The 25,320-nt window shown below is 49.2% G+C and overlaps 1 protein-coding gene across 2 annotated transcripts in view; it reads left to right on the forward strand.

The window, feature by feature from the left end:
• GALNT18 (polypeptide N-acetylgalactosaminyltransferase 18) overlaps nt 1–25,320 on the forward strand; it is a 340,729-nt gene that overhangs the window by 141,406 nt on the left and 174,003 nt on the right. Inside the window, exon 2 of one of the 2 annotated variants that reach the window (XM_055317867.1) lies at nt 25,084–25,276. The exons of the other annotated variant lie outside the window; for it this stretch is intronic. Within the exon in view, the coding sequence (XP_055173842.1) occupies nt 25,084–25,276 (193 nt within the window). The remainder of the gene's footprint in view (nt 1–25,083; nt 25,277–25,320) is intronic. 2 annotated transcript variants of the gene reach the window in all.

Below are 25,320 nucleotides of genomic sequence, written 5' to 3' on the forward strand. Positions count from 1 at the left end.
GGGGTTGTCTGGGTCTCTGTGTCCCAGAGATGGGTTGAGAGTGTCTTGTTTGGGGCCAGTTGGATTTTGAGGTTGTCACAGGGGAAGTGGGACTGAATGGGGTCAAGTAAGCAGGTGGGTAACATGGTCAGCACCCTGTCCTCCACTTAGTGTACCACTTCGGTTTCTTCGTCTATTAAACGGGAATAGTAATTCCTACCCCCTTGGGGTTAGTCTGAAGATGACATCATGAGCATGAAAATTCTTAGCACATTGTCTGGCACATAAATGGGGTTTTTATAAACATAGCATAGCTGAATTCAATTTAATTATACATCTTAATTATTAGTTTCATCCCTCCAGCCAGACTCAGTTGTAACAGTGTATGTCTGTGCTCCACTCTGTGCATTCAGCAGGAGCTCCGTAAGTACTTAAAGTGTCACTTGTTATTGTTTTCTCCTTATAGAACTCATCATCATCATCAAATGAACAACCCAGAAATAGCTCCTAATAGTTTGGTGCCTCTCCTCTTTCTGGATAGACTCACCTTGAATTGACTTCAGTTGGATTTACTAGGGGCAGAGAAAGGCAGCCTCGAGAAACACATAAGGCCAGAGAGAAAATGAGGGAAAGATTGCCCCTGGTGTACCCCCACTCCCATGCAACCCCTCTTGCCTGCCACCGTGAGCCTGCTCCAAGCCAGAGTCTGACAGCTGGGCATCAGCATGGGGCCCCAGAAATCCCTCTCCCTGCTCCAGCCAGGCAGTGCAGAGCAGTGGGAAACATGGCCCAAATCCAGACAGCGAAGCCCTGTCCTCCCATCCGATTTGGATGCTATCAGCTGTTCCTAGTGTGAGATAGATCGCTCATTCTTTCCCTTCTGCACACTCCAAGGAAACCTACTTATCTTGCAAGCAAATCCCAAATAAAGCACAAATCGCTTCCTACAAGTGGCTTTCTGCTGAGGCCACCGTTGTTCTCCTTACTGCTCAGCCATGGCCCTTGCACCTTCCAGGGACTGTTGGGTTGGCCCTTCATGCCTCCTGGACCCTGTGCTGCTGATGGAGGGAGTCAGGATGCAAAGCTGTTTTATTTGTTAAACAGACATCCATTCGGGGCCAGAGCAGGGCAAGAGCTCAAGAGGCCAATGGGCCACAGGTCAAGCAGAGCCACAAGAAAAATATCCCAGAGTTTGGCTCCAGCTTACATATGTTTTCTGGCTGGGTATCCCCATGCAGGGTGCTGAACTCCAAGCCTCAGAACTCGGTATGGTTCTACAAGAGTTCTCCTTTCATATGCCAAGCCCAGTGCTATGGATGTTATAAGCATCATCTCAGTTAAGCTCAAAATCTGATGGCAGAGCTGGTGTGTTCCACAAAGCAAAAGGAAAGGGGGATCTGAAAAAGGGCCAGGGAGTCACAGCAAGAAAAAGCTAGCTGGGGATGAATGTTGCTACCCTCATCACCAGTGCTGTGATGAGCAGCCAATCCCCATCTTCTGCTCATGATGTCATGAAGACGAAAGTCAGAGAACAATGACATGTCAGAGCTGACCAGACCTATACCTGCCTCACTGCTTGACAGATGAGAAAATGAGGCCCAGAGTGGATAATGATTTATCTGAGCGCTGTTCATTTGCTCATTCATTCATTTATTCATTCCTTCAACATCTGTGGTACTTTTATCATGTCTAAGCCCCATGCTGTGTTTTAGGGATGCAGACATGCCTTTGAGGGCATAGCCCAGCCATCAGGGAACTGTCAGGACCATGAGAGGGCTAGAGAACCAACTATAAGGATGGATGGGGGAAGGCAGACAGTGTAGACTTCTGCCACAAGAAGGCTGGAATTGAAATAAAGCAGGAAGATGAGAGGATAGAATGTGGGGAGCCCAGGAGAAGATGTATTGGATGGAGGAGACAGGACACGGGATCGCATAGATGATGGATGCACGAGGAAGATGCAAGTGAGAGAGTGCCTGATGTGCAGGGGCTCTTGGGTGCAGATGGGAGGAATCAAGAAGTCACTGGGAAGGACATTTGACTCCCAGGCAAAGCTTTCTGGGTTGAGCACACATAGGTGGGGAAAGAGTATTCGACAGAGCATAGAAGTTGTATCCTGGGGCCATAGGTGGTTGGAGACCAAGGAGGCAGCATGGGCCCTCCATGGCATCTGCAGGTCATTCCTGCTCTTCAAGTGTGGGGACAGGTCTTGGTGACGTGCTGCTGTAGGCCAAGCATAGGGCTTACAGTGGAGAGAATAAGTTCTCTGGAGGAAGGAAGGAGTCTAAGAATCGTCCAAGCCAACTAGCTAGCAGGTCATAAAGGGATCTTTCAGTCAATTCCCTGTGTCTGCCAACACCTCAAGCAGCCACGTGGTAGAAGGGAGTCAGATAAAGATCAAAAGGTCAAAGTTTTGACAGGAAATACTCATCCTGTCATGGTCCCAAGCCTAGACCAGAGGAATGATGGGTCTAGCAGGTGGTCACTTACCCAGCACACTGTGTGGAGGATAGTGCCTTCTTCAAATCCTAGTGATAGGAAGTAAGATGTATGGAGAAGTGCGGACTTCTTCCCATCTTCTGAGAAGCTAAAAGTTCCCTTTGATGGGCCAGGACAGAAACATGAGAAACAGAGGCTGGCCAACAAGACACAGACTGCTGTATACAGCCAGTGTACTGAGTTTCAAGAGGCGAACGAGGAGTTGGGAGATCAAAGAATGCTCCCCCAAGGACAAGGACCTTCAGCTAGACCTTACTTGACCCCATTCCCACCTTAGAGTTTGGTATTGGACCTTATAAAAGACACGATCCTGGCAATGCATTCAGCAAGCTTCCCTCTGGGGCACTCCTCCTAGTCCTGCTGGTTAACAAAACCCAGCTTTTAGATGAGCTCTGAGTGGATCTTCGAGTTCCTTGGTTATCTGTAGAACAAGATCCCTCAGGTGTTGTTGGGGAGAGGGCCTCACTGTTGCAGGGGGCTCCTGTCCTATTAGCTCTGCTGAAGGATCAGATAAGCCACTCCTGCACCAGGCTGAGGGGCACAAAGAGACTATTCTAGATATGCTGATAATAAAACTGGCACAAAAATAGTGTTCAACACATATGCAAATCCTGTGTGGCAGAGGGCACATGCCATTATCATATCCATCTCAGAGATGAGGAGACTGAGGCTCAGAGAGGTTAGGCGTGCAAGGTCATGCATCTAGTACAGCTCAGAACAGGCCCTTGCAGTTTGGTGTCTCAGCCCTTGGTCTTTCTGTGTTTTGTGCTGCATCCATTCCATAGAGCAATGGTGACCTCAGTTGTACCACTACAAGATAACATAGATTGGATGCTTCCCATGTCCCAGGCATTGACAGCACTTTACATGAAATATTTCATGTACTCTTCCCAACACTTCGGAGGTAGGTTTTTTTTTTTTTTTTAAATCCCCTTTTTACAGCCAAGTAAGCCAGGGTGCTAAGGAGAGATTCAGGAACTTGCACAAAAGTCACAGAGACTATAGGTAGAGCCCTTGTGTGTTAAATCCAGAGCCCACACTCTTGACCACTTTTCTGGGCTCCCACACCAAGTGGCTGTTGCTGATGGGTGGGTGATGCAGAGGACCTGATCTCTGCGATGCTGGAGGGCAAGTGCTGCCTCACCTGCCTCCGAGGACCTCTCCTCTCTGGGTAGGAACCACTACCCAGAACAGTCTGGGCCACTGATGAAGGGGAAGCTGCAGATGGATACAGTGGAGACTGCATGTTGCCTTGAGGCATTGAACCGCTTATAATGAGGGACAGATTTTCAGAGATGTCCTGGTGCCTTTCATCTACTCCCTCTGTGAAGTCCCTAGGAACAGTCTGGGACCATGGTTTGGGGCCTTCATTAGCTCCGCACTGTCTGAGATATTCACAAAGGCAAGAAAGCAGACTTGCTCCTTTGTGTTTATAGCAACTCCGACTGCTTTTTCTGGCTCCTGGGATCCAAGAAATAAAATCCTCAGAGCTGGCTCATTCGCAGTGACATAGAAAGTGCGGGGTTCTGCTGGCCCATATCAAGAGGTAGCAGTGGTGCCTGAAACTCTTCCTACCAAACCCTGGCTTCAGCAGGATGACCATCTGTCTGTCTGACCGTTCATCCATCCAGCCGGCCTGCGAGGCCGCCCAGGGTGATGGTGATACACCTGTTCGCTGGTCTACCGCCTACTAGAGTGTGAGGTCACTGAAGGCAGGGAGCCTGTCGGCCTCATCTGGGTTTCCCTCCTGCAGTAGTTGGAAACCTTTCCCCGTTATAACACCGGTGGGATCTGCCACACTGTCAGTAATAGCTGTTCACTAAGCCGGACATTCTTTTTTTTTTTTTTAAAGATTTTATTTATTTATTCATGAGAGACAGAGGGGGGGCAGAGACACAGGCAGAAGGAGAAGCAGGGTCCTGGTGGGGAGCCCAACATGGGACTCGATCCCAGGACCCCGGGATCATGTCCTGAGCCAAAGGCAGATGCTCAACCACTAAGCCACCCAGGTGCCCCAAAAGCTGGACATTCTTAAAGTGAAGTGTCCTTTGATTCCTGGGGTTCCTGTGTGAAAAAGCCTCCAGTCCTAAGAATCCTGCCTACAGATGCCTCAGGGAAATGCAGCTCAGTGAGGAGGCTGTGAGGTCCGGCATCCCCCAACCTGGGCCTGCTTTTATCTCCCAGCATCCTCCCTGCAGCCTAGCCTCAGCTGCCCTGTTTCTCAAAGTGTGTTCTAAGGAACACTGAATCAAGCACCTAAAGAGTTTGTGGCATAGAGAAAAGACTCAGAATCTTAAAACAAGTCTGTTGTTTTAGAAATATTTAGTAAACTTTTTATAAAACTATAAATGGCTATTTATAAAACTGCATGGCAGGAAGGAAGGAGGATTGAGCTTATCAGTCAGGGGCTGAGGGCCATTGCAGCCCAGGTCCTTGACAGACCTGCTTTTTCTCCCCCGGCTCGTGAGTATATCAAAGAATCCTCTATCATTTGCCTTGTGGAAAAAGGGCCATTTGATACTCACATTGGGAAAATGAGACATCATGATGCCCAAATGAGGAAAATAGACTTTGCAGTCATCAGTGATGAAGCTTCCAAAAGGCTGTATGAAAGGGGGTATGATAATATACTACTACATCAGAGAGAAGGCATAGTATTTGTCCAATAAATCATTGATGGTACATAAAGGGATGATGGTATTGGGTCAGGGGATAAAACATTCAGGGTTGCTTGTTGTTTGAGATTTGTGATGGTTTGGACTGACATGAAGTTCTGTTGATCAGGGGGGAGCCAATTTCTTGTGCCTGTCCCAGACCTTCTGCTCCAGAATCTCTGGGGATGGGCCATCTTGGGATGCATCTGTATTTTTTACCAGACTTTCCAGATGGATTCTTATGTATACACTGAATTTTGTAAATCATTTTCCCATCCTAGTGATTCTAAGTCTTGGCTGCTTATTGGAATCACCTGGAAAGACAAGGCAATAAAGCAAAACAAAAACAAAAAACAACAAAAAAAAATCTTGGATGACATCTCCAGATATTCTGATTTGGTCAGTCTAGGGTAGAGCCTGGGCATCAATAGGCTTGTTGTGCTTTTTTTTTTTTTTCTTTTTCTCTCCAGGTGGCTTTAACATACATACAGCCAGGGCTAGGAACTCAGGGTAAGCTGTGGCCTCAGGGGTGGCGCCTGTCTGTACCCTGCATGTATAAGAATATGTGCAGGTATGTCTCTTGGGCTGACTCCAACCCTCGGAGACATTTACAGCTAGCTGGGACTTGGTCTCAAGCTAGGATATGGCCTCTGTCTGGCCATCAGATCAGCATGGCAGCCTCTGCTGTGTTGGGAGGAGTTTGCTGGAAGCCCCAAGAAGACCATCTGTTGTCTTGCCTCTCTTGTCTGGCTCTGGGTCAGAAAAGCCCATCTGAAGGAACAAGAGGGCAGCAGCTACAACCAGAACCAGTAGTTCTGGGATGGTTCTGATGATCAAGTGGTAGGTGATCTCCCTTAGGGCAGAGCACCTGATGTAGCAGGTGCTAGAGAGCCATGAGCTTCACACTCAGCATTGGCTTCTGTAGTCTCAGTGTATTAACAGAGCCCCCCTCCCCACTCCACCATGAGCACAGGTAGCACACTTGGCTGGTGGAAACACAAAGAAATAGCTGTTTTCTTGCCTCCTGAGGACCTTTCTAGGACCTCAGGTTAAAAAGATGCTCTCCTCCAAACACACTGCCTCTGTTCAAAGATGATCAGTTTATTTCCCATCTTTTATTAGTCAAAGACATGTAGCTGTTAAGGAAGGCTCTTGACTCCCAGTAGGGGAGACTTTTTCCACCCTGAGTCTTCCAAAAATCTAACCCATAGTCAAGGAATTGGGCTCCTTCATTGATCTGTGTGTGTCCTTATTGCTAAGCTTTTTTGAAATAGTTTAAAGGTTGGGGAGTGACTGCCCAGGTTTTACTTCCTGTCCTGTGTCTCCCACCACACTCACTTTAGCCCCAACTTTGCCTTTCTGTGCCATCTTCAGCAAGTCTCGGAACGTTCCTTATAGAATGAATGACTTGGCCTCCTTCTTTCCCCTGCAAAATGACATGGATTAACTCACCAGTTTGTGGAGTTTAAATCATCTTCTTTAGCCATTGACCTTTCTCTAAAGGGTTCCCTATGCAAAATTTTAGTATGTAAACAGTCTAAATTACAGCTGTAGTGGGAAAAGGGGAAAGAGCCACTTCAGACCTCCCACACCCCCAATAGGGTCCACCCTCCTCAAGGGGCTCTTGGAAGCTCTTAGAAACCACTGTCCTAAGCTATTTTCAGTGGGGAGAGCACCTTTTCTCCTTCGGTGGAGGAATCTGGATCAAAATCTTGGGACAGTCGGGTTAGGTGGCATGCATATATTGAAAAAGCATGTTCCAAATGCCCATTGCTTTTATTTGTTTTTAATTGGGATATTTAATCATTCTGTTTCAAATTTCACATAATAAGAAAGGAGGGTGGTGATTTTAACACTTATGTAAAGGGAGCATTGGTTTCTAAAAGGTCACAACCCATTGATCTAGATTCATATTTTTAAAAATGTGAGTCCCAACTCATTTGTAGGTCATAGAATCAGTTTCCTAGGTCATGACCAGCATTCCTTCTTAACAGAATAACATAGAATATACCAGAATCAGTCCCACAGAGTAAGACTAAAGATGGCTCTGTAACTTGTGATTTTCCTAATGCCAGTCTGCATGGGTGGACTGTGTAACATGACATATGGGTCTTATTGTGAGTTATGAGCCGTAGAGGCCAAGAGCTGGTCTAGATGGATGTGTTCCTGTGGTCCTTTCAGGCTCCAGCTTTGCCTCACATATGTATTGGGGAACCTTCTACCCTCTGGGTTCTGCACTGAGCTGGTGAGCACTGCATGGAGAGGAGGGCTCAGGAAGGCATGACTGCTAGGCCGGGTGAGCCTCCCCTTGAGAGAGTTTAGTGCCCAGCACATGGGCAGCAGTAACATTCCTCCTACTGGGGCCTGCAGAGGTGAAGAGGTTAGCATGGGGCTGACTTTGCCAGGGAGCTAACCATGATATGTCTTGTACAAGATGATGTTATATGTGTGCGAGAGGTTCTAGAGGCTTCCACTTGATCACTTCCAATAGTGGAGAGGCTTGTCACCTTCAGGCCACTCTGGTTCATGCAGGCCATCTGCCCGAGCTGTTTCTGTGATTGCCAAGGTGCCATGGCCACTGGGTTATGATCCTCAGGAGCAGAGGGCAGCCTGGTGGATCACCCCCCAAGCCGGGAGGAATCTTTGGTGTCTCCCTGCAGACTGACTGACCTATAGGATGGGGATCTGTCTTTCCTTGACCTGGTCTGCACAGAGTGACCAGCCTGGCAGGAAAACATTGCCACCTGTTCACACAATTCCCCAACCCAAGGTGATCAGTCTGGATACAGAGACCCTCACATTATGGCATTAGGCTCCTTTACATCCATATGGCTTTTCCTGACTTTTCTTCCTCCCCTGACTTTAGCAGGAATGGGGTAGAGAGCCAAGAGCAGAGACAGACCTTTCTTGGGTATCCCAAGGCCCTTCATCCCCAGATACCAGTGGGCCCTGGGTCCCTCCATCCTTTTAGGGAGGGTAGAGGAGCCTTGTGTTCTAAGTTACCCTGTGAACCAGACACTGGTAGGGACACTAGTAGGTAAGACACAGAGGTGTTAAGTAGCCATCCCAACAACTCCTCACTGTTTCTGTTTACAATTTTATCCCTAGCGCTCAGCAGAATGCCTGACCCATAATAATAGTAACAGTTGCCAACAATTATGTAGCACATAGAATGCAAGAGATTCTTTTGTTAATTTACTCAGTCCTCACAATAACCCCACAAGGAAGCAGGTGTTATGATTATCCCCAATTTCCTACATTAGGAAGCTGAGGTCCATAGGGGTTAAGTGATTTGCACAAGGCCGCACAGCTAGTAAGTCAGGATGCCATGTTCCAAACTCTGGCAGTGTGGCTCAGAGTCCTTGTACTTCATCACTAGGCTAGGTTGTCTCTCTGCACAGTAGCATCTTGATGCAAATTAGTTGGATAGGTTACTTTTCATTCGTAACTACACAAATGCATGGAGTTTAATTTTTGCTTCTCTGTGGGTACCCAGAAAAGGTCGGGCAAGCTAATGTGTCTTTTGTCAATGTGTTAGGACCTGTCATGGAGCTTCTGTTTGAGCCACCCACCCAGAAAGAAAGGGCATTAGAACTAGGGGGCCTTTCTTTTCTGAAGAGAAAGACATGCTCATGGGCACATGAGAGGCTGAGCTTCTGAGTGCCCTCTCTGGTCATCCGTGAACCTCAAGGCGTAAGAAAGAGGTCGAACTTTTGGGCCACACAGTCTCTGAATAGAGTTCTTATCCTCGGATCTAAGCCCAGGAGACTTGGCTTGCCCGCTCACCATCCTTTCTGGGACATAGAATTGAGCTTTGTCATGCACTTTGAAAATCCCTTGGTCGGGGAAACACTCATGATTATGAAATTCCCTGAAGAACTTTTTCAGACCCTGTGTGTAATCCTGAGGCCCAGTGAAGTGCCTTGTGTAACCTTGTGTGTGAGGTATGAGTGGATGCCATCCAAAGCCATAGCTCACAGAGAGAGATAAACATGGGACCCCTATTCCCTGTGGCCGGGATGTGTTGAGTTTCTTTGTCCAAGTCCTTTGCTTATTTTGTCTGGCAGGAATGCTGGGCTCACTTCTTTCCTTTGCCTCATATGCCCATACAGCACAACTGGTTTGGTAAATTAAGAATTTGCCAGATGGAAAAGACTAATTTTTCCCACTATCAAAATCATAGGCATGACTGGTTTTTTTGCACACATTCCGCCGGACACATGCTGCATTCATAATACAGAGCATTGAGACATCATAAAGGTTTTCACATCTTTCATGTGATAAATATTTTTACCGTCATGCTCGAGAAATGGATTTTGTTTGAAAATGGCCTATTTTCTTTGATGGCTCTTTTGACGTAGATTCAAAGCCTTTCTGGGTCCTGCAGGGGTTTGGGTTTGGGAGGACCTATGTGTTAACTTTCTCGAAGGAGAAACCCACTTCTCTTCACTGAAATACAGGCACAGCTGCCAGGGCTAGGAGATTCATGGCTGAGGACAATAATGAAAAGATGTCGAGCAAGCCAATAGCTGCTGGAAGTGATGATGCAACCAGCCCTGGGACCTCCCTAGCCTGGGCACCCAGGAACCTGTGAACAGACTGAACCCAGAAACACCCTCGCTCCTGAGATCCTGCTCTGCTATAAATTGTACTGAAGGACTCAGATGGGGGCTGTTTAACCAGAGTGGAGCCCCATAATATTTCTTCTTGAAAGTTTGTTTTTACAAGTGTTCTCTTGTCTTTGAAATGACACATTTTTAATGGTCTTGCTATATGTGGTGAGCAGCCACTTGGGACTAGAAGAATCTGTTTTCAGAACAGCCTTTGTCGGCTGCTGTGACCTTCTGTGACTGTGTGTGAGTCTGTGTGTGTGTGTGTGTGTGTGTGTGTGTGTGTGTGTGTGCCCATGTGCAAGGATACAGCTGGTAAAAACTGAGCAAACCAGGAATTCTCCCTCCTCTGGGAGCCTGGTTTAATGGTCCCTGGATCTCATGATTAATGTCCTCTCCCTCCACACCTGCAGAGCACCTCTGAGCTTTCTGCTGGCCTGACATATGGGTTGCAGGTGTTTCTGTAGCTCTAGATCCAGACACCAGCATCGGTGAGGAGTCTCTGTAGAGGGATTCGCTGATTTGCACAAGGCTCAGGCTCTAGGGTTTGGATGCCTCCGAGGTACTGGAAACACTTATTGGTCAAGCAGGTTGCCTTTTCCCAGAGCCATGTAGCAGAATCCTCATGGGTGGCAGAGGGAGCACTAAACAAGGAATGAGGGCATTCGGGGGCTTTCTCCTTTTCCAGTCTAAGAATCAGCTGCTACCTATCTGTGTGACCTCGGCCAAGTCATTTAACCTTGCTGGACTTTATTTATAAAGTCAAGAGTTGAACTAGAGGTATAAAGGTTCCCTTCACCATTCTGCTTCTAAGTGGAAGCAACCAGTCCCTGTGTGAGCCAGAATGTGTGATCTGGAGCACCCTAGAATCACTGTATTTGAAGGGCCTGAGCTCATCTTGTCCCAACCCCTTGCATTTACCCAGGAGAAAACAGGTAAAGAGAAGGGGGACTTGCCCACGTATGGAGGGTACGAGCCGCAGAGCCAGACTAGAAGGAGGCCTGGGACTCCAATCACCTCTATAGCCTGGTTCCCAGAGCAGGCTCCCAAGCAGCAGCCTCGGGATCCCCTGGGAACCTGTTAGAAATGTATATTCATATTCTCAAGTTCTACCCCAGACCTGCTGAGTTAGCGACTCCCGGGGTGGGGCCCAGTGATCACCTCATCTGTGATTTCACCAGCCCTCTGGGTAAGCCTGCTGCTCACTGACATTGGGAGCCACTGCGTTCCAGCACAGGGCTGCTCCCCTACCACCAGAAGATGCTTCTGTGGAGAGGCTGAGACGGGAGAGGAGGGGAGGGTAGAGTGATATTAGAGGAGAGGTACACACACCCTTCCCAGCTTCCTTCCTGCTGCAGGCTTCCCAAAGCCGGGACTTCTCTGCAACCCGTCCCAGCACCTAGGAGGTGCCACTGCAGGCATCCGGTGATGGGCTGGTGGGTCGGGCTGCAGACTGTCCTAGTGCGAAGGGTCACGTTTCATCCCAGCTGAGCCCAGGTTTTCCCATCGCTACATCTGTGCCGGGAGAAGCATGCCACTTGAACATCATCAGGGTCGGCCAGCTAGTTCATTCCAAGAAATTGATGTGTGGAAACACTGTGTTTTATGTGTGAACAGTGAGGTGTATATTTAGAAGTCCGGGTGCTCAGCTCCAGGCTGTCAGCTCTGAGGGAAAAAAAAATGATGGCATGTGCTTCAGAGTTCATTATATCTCCTAGGCAGGATTCTAGGTTTAAAGGGTTGTTTTAAAGTAGCACATAATGGCACCTATAAATCCTGGTTCCTAAGATACACACATTTGTCACTCCTTAAAGTGAGTTTTTCACATGTTCTTTATATGGTTGGCTTAGAGCATAAAGGCTCGGACCTTTAATGGAAGCTTTCATTCTGCATAATTTCTAATCACGTCCTCTTGCATTTCCCGGAGTGTGTTTCCAGCACATGCTGGGCTCCGGCTGCCGCTGCCTGCCTGGCCCCTCAGTGGTGAGCTCGGCCACACCTGGGCCCAGACTCCACCCTGTGCAGGCTCGGCTCCGGCTCCAGCTCTGGTTCTGGAGAACGCATGGGGTCTGGCTGGCTATGAGAGGTCGACATATAGTGTCTGGAATGGTCTCCCAGAGTCCGATGAATTCCCGTCCCTCACCTGCCATGCCAGCCAGACAGAAATAATGATGCTTCTTCCTAGGCCCCTGGCTCATTCTCTAGTTCTTTGCTAGGATTTGCCACCTTCCTGAATCCTAGCCCACCTGTGGGGGCTGCTTTCTCCTAACCATTGCCAGCTCCCGGCCCCTGCAGGGCATGGGGCCTGATTTCTCTCTCTCCCTGGCCTTGCTCAGCATCCCATTTGCAGGGACTTAAACATTCCAAATCATAATTGTGTTTTGTCCTTCCCAGTGGGGCTGAGTGAGGCCTCACTGAGCCCTGGCCAGGTGGGCTAGGGTTGTGTCCCATGAGGCAGATACCAGAGACTCAGAGGAGCTAGAGAGGTGTATGAAAGCCAGCTTCCTGGAGGCAGAGGCTCTTGACCAGCCAACAGACCCCAGCCGATGCTTGACTGAGCTTACTAGGTGCTAGGCACCGTTCTGAGTGCTTGATGCAGATATACTCCTACTTTCCTTACTACAACCCTATGAAGTAGGTATTGTTATCCTCATTTACAAGTGAGAAACCCAAGGCTCAGAGCGGTTAAGTGTCCTCCATCTAGTAGATGAAGCAGCCAGGATCCACGGTCTGTGCTATGACCACTCCAAGGTTTGGCAAACTGCAGCCCACAGGCCACATGTGACCTGCTGCCTGTGATTATGAACAGTTTTCTTGGCGCACAGCCACACCCCCTCATTTACATAGCACCTGCTTTCTCCCTAACACAGCAGAGCAGAGTGGTTGTGACTGAGGCCACGTGGCCCATAAGCCCGAAATAGTGACTCCTGGTCCTTTAAAGAAAAAAGTTTGCCAACCCCTGCTTTGCATCATACTACCACTCAAGGCTGCCATGAAACTGAAGGCAGATTGTCCTGTGCATGTATCAGTGTACATTTTCTGGGGGGTGGTCATAGGTTTCATTAGATTCTCAGATGAGGACCCGCCCCCCCCCCCAAAAAAAACAAAAGAACTGCAGCTTTAGGGAGTTTTTTTTTAATAAATTAATTTTTTATTGGTGTTCAATTTACCAACATACAGAATAACACCCAGTGCTCATCCCGTCAAGTGCCCCCCTCAGTGCCCGTCGCCCATTCACCCCCACTCCCCACCCTCCTCCCCTTCCACCACCCCTAGTTCGTTTCCCGAAGTTAGGAGTCTTTTTCTTCTCTTTAGGGAGTTTTGAATGCCAGAATTTTGGGTAGCCAAATGCCAGTTCCCAGTCCAAAGCACAGCAGGAGGAAGCAAGACCAATGGTCAGGAGCCATTTGGAACCTGGGATGCCTCAATCAGAGCCAGTGGGGATTCTTCCCCATGCAGAATGGTGACTGCCACAGTACCTGCTTTGCACCGTCTGCGGCTCTCCTTTGTTGTTCATTGGCTGGTGTGTGAGGGAGGCAGTGCCAAGGTGGCTTCAAGGTCAGGGATAAGGCCCCTGCATAGCTCATGGCCATGTGCACCTGCTCCTTTGGAGGACCTGGCTGTCGGTCCTGCCCTGATAACCCTGGTCACATCCCCATGTGCAGTTTCACTGGAGTGTCAGGGATGGGCAAATGCTGTGCTGAGATCCGTGCTGGCATATGGTTGAGCTCAACAAATGTTAGGTGTCATTCCTTTGCCTCCTACAACCCTAAGGGCAAGGTATTGGAATCTTCTTTTTATCGATGATGGTGAAACCCACCGTGATGGAACTCTTACTGGGGCGGGCAGAAGAACGACCACCTCCCCTCAAAAGGTGTGCGTGTGCTAGTAATCTCTGGAACCTGTGAATCTGTTACCTTACATGGCAGTGGGGAATTAAGGTTGCAGGTGGAATGGAGGTTGTTAATCAGCTGACTTCAAAATAGGGGAGCATCCCAGATGATCCAGGTGGGCCCGATGTAATCTCAGACTCCTTAGAAGTGGAAAAGGGGATCAGAAGAGAGAGAGTCAGAGTGATTGATGCCACACGAAGAGGACACCAGCCACTGTTGTTGGCAGCGGCCTTGGAGTAAGAGGGCGGTGAGCCATGGAAGGTGGGCGGCCCCTGGAAGCTGGAGAGGATTCAAAGATGCAGGAATCCAGGGAAACAGATCCTCCCTTAGAATATTTGGAATGGAATGCAGGCTGCCAACGCCTTGGTTTTATATCAGAGACACCCTTGTCAGGCTCCTGGTCTCCAGAGCTGCAAGATAATACGTTTGTGTTGCCTTCAGCCACTACATTTGTGCTCATTTGTTAAAGCAGCCACAGGAAACTGATCCTGAGTGCAGCGCCTTAGACCGCTCAGTCATCCTGATGACAGGAAGCTAATCCAGTTACCCGGCATCTGATGGTTGGCCAAACACTTTACTGACGGCCACCACCACACTTAATCTCTGCCGGGAGCTGGAGGTAGATATCATAATCCCCATTAAACAGATGAGCAGGGGAAGCCCAGGTGGCCCAGTGGTTTAGAGCCACCTTCAGCCCAGGGCATGATCCTGGAGACCCGAGATCGAGTCCCACATTGGGCTCCCTGCGTGGAGCCTGCTTCTCCTCTGCCTGTGTCTCTGCCTCTCTCTGCCCCTCTCTCTCTCTGTCTCTCATGAATAAATAAAATCTTTAAAAAAAAAAAACAAACAGATGAGCAAGCTCAGGTTCAGACAGGCTCAGGAGCTTGACCAAGGTCACCCAGCTTGACCAAGGTCACCCAGCTGACTCCAGAGCCCCTGCAGGAAGAGGCCCTTGCAGAGCAATCCCCAGCACTGCCTGATAATGAAGCATTCTGGAGAAGCCTCACACTTTCCCCACAATCTCCTTCAGGTGTCAGAGGAAGATCTCCCAGATTTGCCTTTGCCACGATGAATAAAGTCGTCGAGCAGAAGATTTTAATGGTGTCAGACCTGAGACTGTCAGGGCTCCTTTCTTCTGATTAGCTCCAAGCTTTTTCTTGTCAGATTTCACTTCTTTCTTTTAGCAGTTCTGAGGATCCCTAGAATAGAAAGCCTAATTGTGAGGGCTGCTGGCAAAAGACCTTTAGCATGAATTCTAATGCACCCCTAGAAGCACAGAGAGGGGAAATACCTTATGGAGAATACTTTATTTCCTTATTATTAGGGCTCTGAGCACATCAAAGGGTGTTTAAAAAATCTGAAAATATCCCCTTGGGAAGCCCCGGTAGCAGCACAGTGTGTTGTTTTTCCAGGATAAGGAAAGCACCACAATGATGTGCTAAAGTTCTCCTTTCTTCTCCAAATAAAACCCAAACACTGGGTCCATCTTAAAGAAGAGAGGGGGGGCCCAAGGAGTAGCAGATTTGCCCAGTTTTGGAGGTGAGAGCGGGCTGAGGCCTCCTGGTCCTCTGGCTACCTCTTTCCCCAAGCTCTCAGCACCTTGCTGTGGCTGGGCCTGCACACAGGGGCTGGCTGTGACCTCTGGGCTGGATGCTGGAAGGGAAGAGAAGGGAAATGAGACACATATCCCAGGCTGTGGAGATGGCACAGCAGAAGGCCAGCTGCAGGCAGCCGGGACTGGCCTGCTATTCAATGTGCCAACCATCCTTGTGTCGCAGGAGCAAATTCGGCCTCAGCAGTAGTATTGGGATGCTGGGTCCTGATGGGACCGGCCTGGGCTGCTCTGGCGAGGCCCAAACACTAGGCTCTTTAGTAGGAATAACAGTGACTTCTCACCAGCAGGAAGCCAGCAGGCAGGAGTTTGCTGAAAGCCTACAAGAAAAATGTACCTTCTTGAATATCCAATTAGCCTTTTCTTTTTAGCCCCCAATAAAACTTGCAACAAGGCATCTCAAGCGTAGAAGAAAATTTTTCTAAAAATCATTGAATTGCACATTTGAAATGGGTGAATTTTATGGTATATAAATTATACCCCAATAAAGCTGTTAAGAAAAAAAATAAATGGAGTGGAAGAAAAGGAAACATCCTCTAAGAGTTCTTATCTGGGATATTCGGCAAGGCAAAGTCCATTATTTAATGCTTCACCTTCATCCTTCCGAAGGCTGACTTCATACTGACTCTACACAGCAGCTTGAAAGGTTGTTCCCATTTTATGGGAGAAGACAGAGGCTTGAAGGTCCAGGCTGCAGGCCTTGTCCAGAGAGACTGAACAGCACCCCAGGAGTGGAGAGAGAAGAATCTCCAGAACACTCCTGGAAAGTGTCTCTTCATCTCAGAACACTTCTCCACTCCTGGAGGAGGACCAGGGGACAGGACCATCTATGCCTGTCCCCTAGATAAACCTCATACACAGGTTCTAGTGCCCGCAGCAGGCAGCTACCCGGGACAGGGGCCTGCCGGTCTGTTCCACTTTCTCCCTGCCTCCTCATTACTGGGTTCTGGATCTCAGCACTAAACACCCAAACCTTTGGCTCTGAGCATGGCCTGAGGGCAGAAACACAAATAGCAGTGGCTATAGGACTAGCTGCGGGCACAAGCTAGGCCCCTCCCCACACACTCTCAAAGAAGCCTTCTTGACCCTGCCAGAAAGAGGAACATATAGTAAATTGAGTAAAACCACAAGAAACAAGAAGGTTCCACCCCTTTCCTGGGAAGATATCGCTAAAGGTGACCGAAGAGAGGCTCTAGAAGCCCTAGAAGCCGAGCTGCTGCTTCCCATGGAGACGTGGCTCAGCGCAGGCAGTGGGCTGAGGGGTCCCAAGTGATGTGAGCTCAGTTCCCAGTGGCTCTGTCTCCCCTCCACAGGCTTCCACCAGTACTGCCGCCCAGCCCTGCGGTGGGAGCTCTAGATCACTTGGGCCTCCAGCAGCAACTGTGTGATGTGACCCCCTCCCCTGCTATTTTAGGATTTATCCCCAAATCCAAGGAACAGAGATGGGTGTTGGGGAGGTCAGGGCTTAGCCTCTCCTGCAGCTTCTCCAAAGAGCTCCCAGTGCCTGGGAGTAAAGTGCACAGCAGGAACTGGCTACATGGCTCCTAAAGATGGGGATCGCCAGGAATGCGGTCCTGGAGGGGACAGGCAGTCAGAAGTGGACGGGGCTGGGCAGCAGCACCATGGCTGCTTCACTCCAAAAGCCATTTTCTTTCCACTCCATTGTGTGGTCTCCGCACCGCCAAGACCCTGGAGTGAAAGCTGCTGGGCAGGCCCTCATTTGGGCTGCTCACCCAAGCAGTGGCCCTCACGCTGGAAGCATTCTCTCTGCTTCCAGCATCAGTGGCTTCAGGAGCTTCGAAAGCCTTGGCAGAGTCTCCAGATGTACTCCTGGTGCTGGCGGGTACCCCTGTGCACAACCCTCAGAGCCATGGCTTTTGTTGCTTTAATTGCTCAAAGCCTCATAAGTGCCCCATTCTTGCCCCACTTCCCTCCTGTCTCTGTGAATTAGCATAGAGGCTGTCAGGACGTGTATCTGTAATTCTCCGCTCTCATTAGTGGGGCACTGCGGGCATATCTCTGAGACCATAATGTGGCGATTCTCGATGCCCCATGTGATCACGAGTAGAACTTTCCAGAAAACAGGTCAGGCACAATGAGAACTGGGCATTAACATGGGGAAGCAGCTGAGCCGAGTCAAAGTTCTCTGGGATTCTTATTCACAGGGGGCCTCCTAGGAAGGGTTCAGAGCAAGTGATTGTCAAAATATACTGTAACCAGCTAGACACGGGCATGAACACTGGCTGCAGTGCGAGGCCAGGCCCTGGGACTGCTGGCCAGATCAGGTATATACCTTGTAGTTGCTGGAATATTCCAAGAAGAGAGCCAGAGCAGCTGGGGTAGCAAGGCCAACCGGAGGGACTCCAGCGCTGTGGAAGTATTCCAGTGGTTTAACGTTGCAGTGAACCGCGCAGACTGGCTGGGAAGTCTCTCAGGGCCTGAAGTTTCCACAGTCTTCACACCAGTGTGTCTTGGCTCAGAACATGGAGGCAGGCTGGGGACATGTCTCTGGGCTACAGTCTCCTCTTCTCTGTGATGGGAAGGGTAGGCCCTACATCCCAGGCCACTGTGACGGCCTGGCCTCACCACCTGGCAGGGGCAGCACAATGGAACGGGGGTACAGCGTACAAGGGATCAGCTCAAGGGGCAGACGGTTTGTAAAGACACCCAAGACTGGCCTGCAGTTTTGCTCCTCCCTGGACCACAAATAATGCATTTTGCCACTGGAGACAGTACTTTGGTGATGGTTAGTGTGTTGGGCTTTGCCATATGTGCTTACAGGCTTATAGATTATTTCCAAATGATATGGCCAGACCTGGCCTTTCAGACTTGCCATTCTCATTATGGTTCTATACATCCCGCTGTTCCAGGTCGACTGAGGCCCCAGCAGCTCTGGTTCTTCTTCCCTGGTTTCAGCTGTGGATAGCCATCTGTTCAAGGCCGTGAGTCCCCACGCTGTGCTCTCTCCTGCTTCTGCATCTTTGATCCTGTTGGTCCTGCCCTAGCAGTGCCCTTCTTCAGAGTGAGCTTGTGAATCTCACTTACTCTTCATGTCTAACTGGAGCATCCTCTCCTCTGGGAGGCCTTCCCGGCATGTGCCTCTTCCCTCTTTGGTTACCCAGTGGCACATTATACACTCTGGAGCATCGATCACATTCTCTATATGTTGATCATATTCTCTATATAACTGGCTTTTCCACTAGACTGTATGCTGCTTGAGGGTAGGCAACAAGTCTGAGTAGCCTTGTATTTCCAATGCCCAGCAATAGGCCTGGTGCAGAATAGACTTGCTTGAATACTTGTTGATTGTCTAATAAGAAGAGTTGGCTCCCTCTGGGGCAAAGCTGACAGTGACTCCCAAAGCTGAGCAATGCAGGAGATGCAGCCATGGGGAGCCCTTTGGGATAAAGCTGACAGAGGAGCATTTCCCAGATGCTGGCCAAGAAGGGCATTCTAGGGATGAGCAGGAATGGTCTTTCCCTGAGCCAGAGGTTTTGTTTCCCCCACAAAGCAAAAGGCAGGTTCCTCTGAGAGACGTCAAAGAGGAGGAAGGAGCCAGCCTCTTTCTCAGTGTCAGAAATGTAATTTTTGCACAGACCTGAATGTGCCTTTTCTCTTAAAAGGTAGGGTGGTTAGTGACCTCTTAGGGAAATCCTCCCCTTGATTTTTTTTTTAATTTTTATTTATTTATGATAGTCACAGAGGGGGGGTGGCAGAGACACAGGCAGAGGGAGAAGCAGGCTCCATGCACCGGGAGCCCGACGTGGGATTTGATCCCGGGTCTCCAGGATCGCGCCCTGGGCCAAAGGCAGGAACCAAACCGCTGCGCCACCCAGGGATCCCTCCCCTTGATTTTGTTGATGGGGATTTCTGTAGCAAGAACCTTAGAGACTGAGCCAGAGGTAAGCTCTGGAGGAAGGCTGGCAGCCACATGTCTGCAGGAACTTTGGGACCAGACTCTCAGACTTTCTGAGGCTCTGTGGTTTGACTCAGACACTCCCAGCAAACATTTTCGGTTAGTTTTCTGAAGACTCTAACTCTTACCACCTCATTGTCCTCTGCACCTTTGTTTTTAGGATGTTGGGCCTTCGTGCGGTCTTTCCAATTCTGAGTGCTTCCAGGTGAGAGTAGAAAGAGGAAAAGGCAAGAAACAGACACAGCCTTTCCCCCTCCTTCCTTATCTGTCTTCTCTCTTGTCCCCATGTGTTTTGGGGCGGCTCCTCTGTGCATGGTCCTGTTCTGGATGCTTGGGAGAGATTCCAGGTACTTCTCTGATATAAAAGATTTACCAAGGAGTCCTGAGAGAGAAGTCGGGGTTGTCCACCAATGACCACATTCCATGGAACTCCCTGGGAATCTTCTAAGAGCATACCAATGATCTCAAATGGCCTTGCATAAGTGAACTGGGTAGGAAATTAGCTACATGCGAATGGAATTTGCCTTGGCCTTTACTGGTTTCACACTCCTGCTTGCTGACACAGGACACCAGTCTCCATCCTCCCTCTGAGGATGTGAGGAGTTGGACCCTAATGGATCGGGGGCTTACTGACTCCTCTCCTGACATGCTGCTACTACTCCATTCATTTGTCTTCCTGATATTCATTAAGCATCTGCCAGAACAGGCACTCTTCTAAGCACTGGGCATTCCTCAGAGAACAGAGCAAATCCGTGACTTCATGGGGCTCCAGTTGAGTCAGGAAAGACAATAAGTAAGACAAATAGAAAAAGTACTTTAGTGGGTGTGGAGGGAACACTGAGATCGAATGTTTAGGAAAGGCTTTGCTGAGAAAATGACTCCCAAGTAAAGAGATAAAGGAAGTGAGGGGAGTTAGCCATAAAGGTGTAGAAGAAAACACAAGAGCAAAGGCCCTGAGGTGACATGTGCCTGGTGAGTCTGGTGAGAGGCCGCTGTGGCTGGAGTAGAGAGGACAGGGGGCAGTGGTAGGGTGTGAGCTCTCAGAATCTGGGTCACCAGGAGCCGTGTAGGGCCTTCTAAGTGTTAGTAGGGACTTGGTCTTACATGCTGAGGAGACAGGTAGCCATTGGGGGATACGGTGCAGAGGGGCATAGCATGGTAGTGTCTCCCCCGGCCTGTGGGTCTGCTCATATCCTGCTGGGGGCTGCCCACCTGCCCATGCCACATAGCTCATAGTGAGGGAAGGTGGGAGGATGCCCCCCTGCCTCTGTGTTATGCAGGTACCAATCGGGCCCTGTGTGTGGCTATCTGGTGAACTGGCCTTTCGGTGTCTGCTCTCAGTCTGCTCTCTCTCTCCTGTCTCACCCAGACAAGCACCCAGGCTAGGTGAAGAATGGGCTGGGATTAAAGGATTTGTGCCATATCCAGAACCCTCTAAACTCTGGCTCTGCTGCCAGGCTGAGTTCACTGTGCCTGCTTAGTCTCTGCCAGGAGGAGCCGTCCTTGGGGGGTTTGGAGCTTGCTGGATATATACTTCTTCTGTGTCCCCCCTGTTGGCCAACTGTGCCCAAGTAGGTCTGGACACTAGGAGGGAAAGTTATACTCCAGTATAGCCTAGATTTGCTCCTGAGAGGTACCTCATCCCAGGGTGACAGATGGCTCTTGGTCTGGTACATCACCGGATGTGTCCAGACACCCCTGGACTTTTGCAGAGGTCCCAGCCTAGGCACTTCCCTGAAGCCTCTTTGCCCGTCACCCCAACATGTCAGATGGTCCTCCTTTGCTGATGACTGTGTAGGACTGCTTTCTTACCAGAGAGAGAAGGTAGTCGTTGTGTCTAGGACCAGTTAAGAGTTGGCCAGTTGGCAGCAGGCATGGAAGTCCTTCCTCTGGGGGCTAGGCGGCAGCAACGTCTTTCAGAGCGGGGGACCTCAGGGCAGGGCCACTTATCTTCCCCACCTGAACTCAAGAGGTGTTGTCGGAAGGGCACCCTGGTGGGGCTGAGGGTCTTTGTGGTTCCTTAGTAGCTAACATTTATTATGTGCCAGGCCTTGTGCTAAGCTCCTGACATGGGACATCTCATGGAATATGTACACCGGCTCTATGAAAAGGATACTATTATTATCAATGACATTTTCTGGATGAGAAAACAGGGGCAGTGCAGGTAAGCTAGACTAAACCAGCGAATGGTAGATCTGGAGTGTAACTGCACAACCAGTACTCTTAACCAGTCCTTTGGATGTCAAATGGAAGACAACCAGGGTTGTCTGCATACATTTTCTTAATGGACCAGATCGTTAAGTATTTTCAATTTTTTAGGTCACATGGGCTCTTTTGCACATACCTGACTCTGCCCTATAGCTCTAAAGCAGTTGTAGATAATTTGTAAGCACATGGATGGATGGGCTGTGTTCCAATAAAGCATTATTTACAAAATAGGTAGTGGGCCAAATTTGGCCCTCAGACCATAGTTGGCCATTTATGGTATAGAGCAAAGAATGTGGGGTTTGGAGGGACCCAGACCTTTCTTCAATGCCCCTGACAAACCAGATGACCTTGGATTGGTCATTTAACCTTTTCATTTGGTTTCCTCATGTCTAATAACTAAGCTCTACGGAGTGCTTGTCAACTAACTTATTTTAAAATGGTATATGGAACTCCTCTCAAGATGCTCCCATGGCAAAGAGCAAGACAGATGTCACCCTGCCCTCATGGAGTCCACACCTGTGAACAAGACAGAGATAACTTTGGGTAAAGACATCAGCCAGCGTGGTGCTTGGCTCTGGGCAGGAATTCAGCAAAGAGGTCTTCCTGCCCCTGCCGTGCCCCTGACTTACATCATTCAAGACCCACCTCTTTCAAGTTTGCTGTGGTTTATTTCCATGCTGAGCAAGAAGACAGGAGCATGTGGTGGAACCTAGGATTTTAATATGTTTAGAATACATTTTTATGCAACACGGGCCTAATTGTGAATCATAATTTTTTCATTAACTGATCTCATTTTACTTGGTAATATCCATTTAGGTAGGTAGGTGAGAGCAGTAAAACTCCATTTCTTTTAAATATTATATGATTCAGTTGGCTCACTGATTTCGATTTTTACTGCTCTCAACATTCCAAGTGAATGAGTCATGCATCTTTGTAGAGATAGCAAGGACTTTTATGATCTTGTAAGCCCTGTGCTTCCCTTGGCCTATGCCTCAGAGGGGAGAACAAGTGTGCCCCGAGTTCTGGGATGGAACTTTAGCCTCCATATCTCTTAATTTGTCATAGAAATGCTCACCTGGTTTGGATTTTACTCCTATTAGACCCCAATCTGTTTTGTGTATCTGAGTTTCCTTCCATATCTTTAAGGAAAATTGGAAAATTGCCATGTTTATCTGTGGAACTCATGTGTATCCCAGCTCCATTGTCATGTGGAGCCAGGGTGGTGTGATGGTCAGGACCACCGTCTCGGGAGACAGACCTCTCAAGGTTGACTCTCCACTACTTCACTTCCTTCTGAGTGAGTCAGGGCAAGGTTCTTATCCTCTCTGTGCCTCATTTCACTACCTGGAAAGTGGAAATGATAATCGTCCCCACCTCACAGGGTGTGATGAGTTGATGGGGGAAAAAACCTTCACAGCAGAGCCTGACTGGTAGAAAGCACTTAGTGGGGGTTAGCTATGATGATTATCCTGAAGAGATAGATGTACCTCCAGTTTGGGGTACGTCCCAAGGACATGATCAGGAGAGGTGAGGTGCCTTCCACGGGTTCGCCCAGCACCTGGGAGTCCAAGCCCTGATGACACGTCATTAGGCATCTCTATCACTAATGCCTCTGGCATTGGCATACTTGCTCTGCTTCAGAATCAAGGGCTCGACAAATACCCACCATTTGCTTTGACATGGATGGAACTGGAGGGTATTATGCTGAGTGAAATAAGTCAATCGGAGAAGGACAAACATTATATGGTCTCATTCATTTGGGGAATATAGAAAATACTGAAAGGGAATAAAGGGGAAAGGAGAAAAAAATGAGTGGGAAATATCAGAAAGGGAGACAGAACATTAGAGACTCCTAACTCTGGGAAATGAACAAGGGGTGGTAGAAAGGGAGGTGGGCGGGGGGGGTGACGGGGTGACGGGCACTGAGGGTGGCACTTGATGGGATGAGCACTGGGTGTTATGCTATATGTTGGCAAATTGAACACCAATAAAAAAATTCATAAAAAAAAAGAATCAAGGTCTCTCTAATTTTTAGGGAGCCACAAAAGCCCTCTTCTCTCAAAGACAGCCTTTGTGCCCCTCTAGTGACAGGGGCTTCCTCCCCCAGAGCACCCCTTCCATGATAGGAGGATCCTGGGTATTAGAAGGCCTCTTCTCCTCTCCCAGATTGGTTGTTATGAGAATCCCCCAAGAGGAGGTGGTAATAAGAGCTGTGGTCTGCAGCTCTGAGCTCCCCAACCTTGAAGACTCTGGAACCTTAGTTCCTTGCTTGGCTCTAGCCTGTACCTTTACCTGGCATAGGTGTGTATACACCCACAGGCTTCATACAGATGGCTGAGGGGATATTGGCAAATGTCCCAAGCCTGCCTAGATGGCTGAGCGGTCATTGGTAAGTGTCCCAAGCCTACCTGTTCTGTCCCTAATCTGCTTCTGCTTCCTCTGGTCTCTGTCTCATTCCAGGCCCCTGCACCATCTCTCACTTACATCATGTTTTGTGAGCATAGAGGATAGCGTCCAGTGGGCTTGGCGTCCCTGTCCAATTTCTCTGATTTCTAACCTTGACTGCCTGTACCTCAGAATGAATTCCAAAGTCCTGATCCATCAGCCTGTGTCCTGGCAAAACCTACCTGTTACCCCCCATTAAAAAATAATAATAATAAAAATCAAAAATAAAAAAAAAGTCAAATGACCCACCAGGCTCCCCTTGCTAAGTGCTATACTAGTTTCCTTCTATCGTGAACTTTTTCTGAGACATATGCTGGCCAAAGTGCTGTATATACATTATTTTATCTAATCCTCTCAGATCCTGGGCGGAGGGTAGGGAGGTGGGTAGGTATTAGTGTGCCCGAATTACAAATGGGGGAATCTGAGAGCTTGAGTGTTTGCTAGCGGCCACGCCACGTAGCCAGTGAATGGTGAAGCGGGGGTTTATTTGAATCCATGTCTGTAGAATCCAAAGCTTCTGCTCTTATAGGTAATAACGCCCCCTTCATTTTCTTAGAAAGCTCCAGGGAAACCATGAGCTCTTGACCTGCTGTAGGGGCTGCCCCTACAAATCTACTGGGAGCCCAATGAGCAGTGCCCAGAACACGTGGGTGCCTGGGAATTTTTTTTGGCTGTCCTCTATTCTGGTAGGCACAGTCTGGAAGCAGCAGGAAGCAGTCTGGCTGTGGGTCCTTGGAGCCAGGTGAATGGCACTTGGTGGGACCAGGCCACTCACAGCAGACCAGACAATGGAGAGAGAGGTGGGCTGGCAAGCCTGGAAAGGGGGCCAGAACCCCAGCTAGGGTGCCTGGGTATAGGGCAGGCTCAGGACTGCCAGGGAGTGGGGGTACAATCTTGGGAGAGAGAAGCAGAAGCCCCGTTTGAGGGCTAGGGCTAGCATCTCTTGTGGGGAAAGGAGGGAGTTCTGACTTGAAGCCATGAGGCATCAGGATCACATCCATGAGCTGCTCAGTAGACCTGTAAGATGTATTTCTATATCCCTTGTGCCTAGTGGTTGTTGGATGGGTGGATGGATGGATGGATGGGTGGATGGATGGATAAATGAGTTTGAAGAAGCATGGGGATTACAGTCTATCCTCTGCGCAGCCCCCCAAGTATGGGGAGAAGATTGTTTTACCCAAGGTTTGGTAAGGAGGGGAAAAGGGTTGTCATGACATTTGCAGGGGTGCACTCTGACCCGCTGTCTCCTTGTCCCTTCTTTCTCCAGAGGCTCCTGCCAAGCCTGAGGAGGCAGAGGCTGAGCCCTTCACAGACTCCTCTCTGTTTGCACACTGGGGCCAGGAGCTCAGCCCTGAAGGCCGGCGCATGGCCCTGAAGCAGTTCCAGTACTACGGCTACAACGCCTACCTCAGTGACCGCCTGCCCCTCGACCGGCCCCTGCCTGACCTCAGACCCAGTGGGTGAGCAGAGTCAGTGGCTGGGCCCTTGTTGACCTGCCTGTGGG

This window comes from Nyctereutes procyonoides, unplaced genomic scaffold (genome assembly GCF_905146905.1).
Source record: "Nyctereutes procyonoides isolate TBG_1078 unplaced genomic scaffold, NYPRO_anot_genome, whole genome shotgun sequence".
In the NCBI taxonomy this organism is placed as follows: Eukaryota; Metazoa; Chordata; class Mammalia; order Carnivora; family Canidae; genus Nyctereutes; species Nyctereutes procyonoides.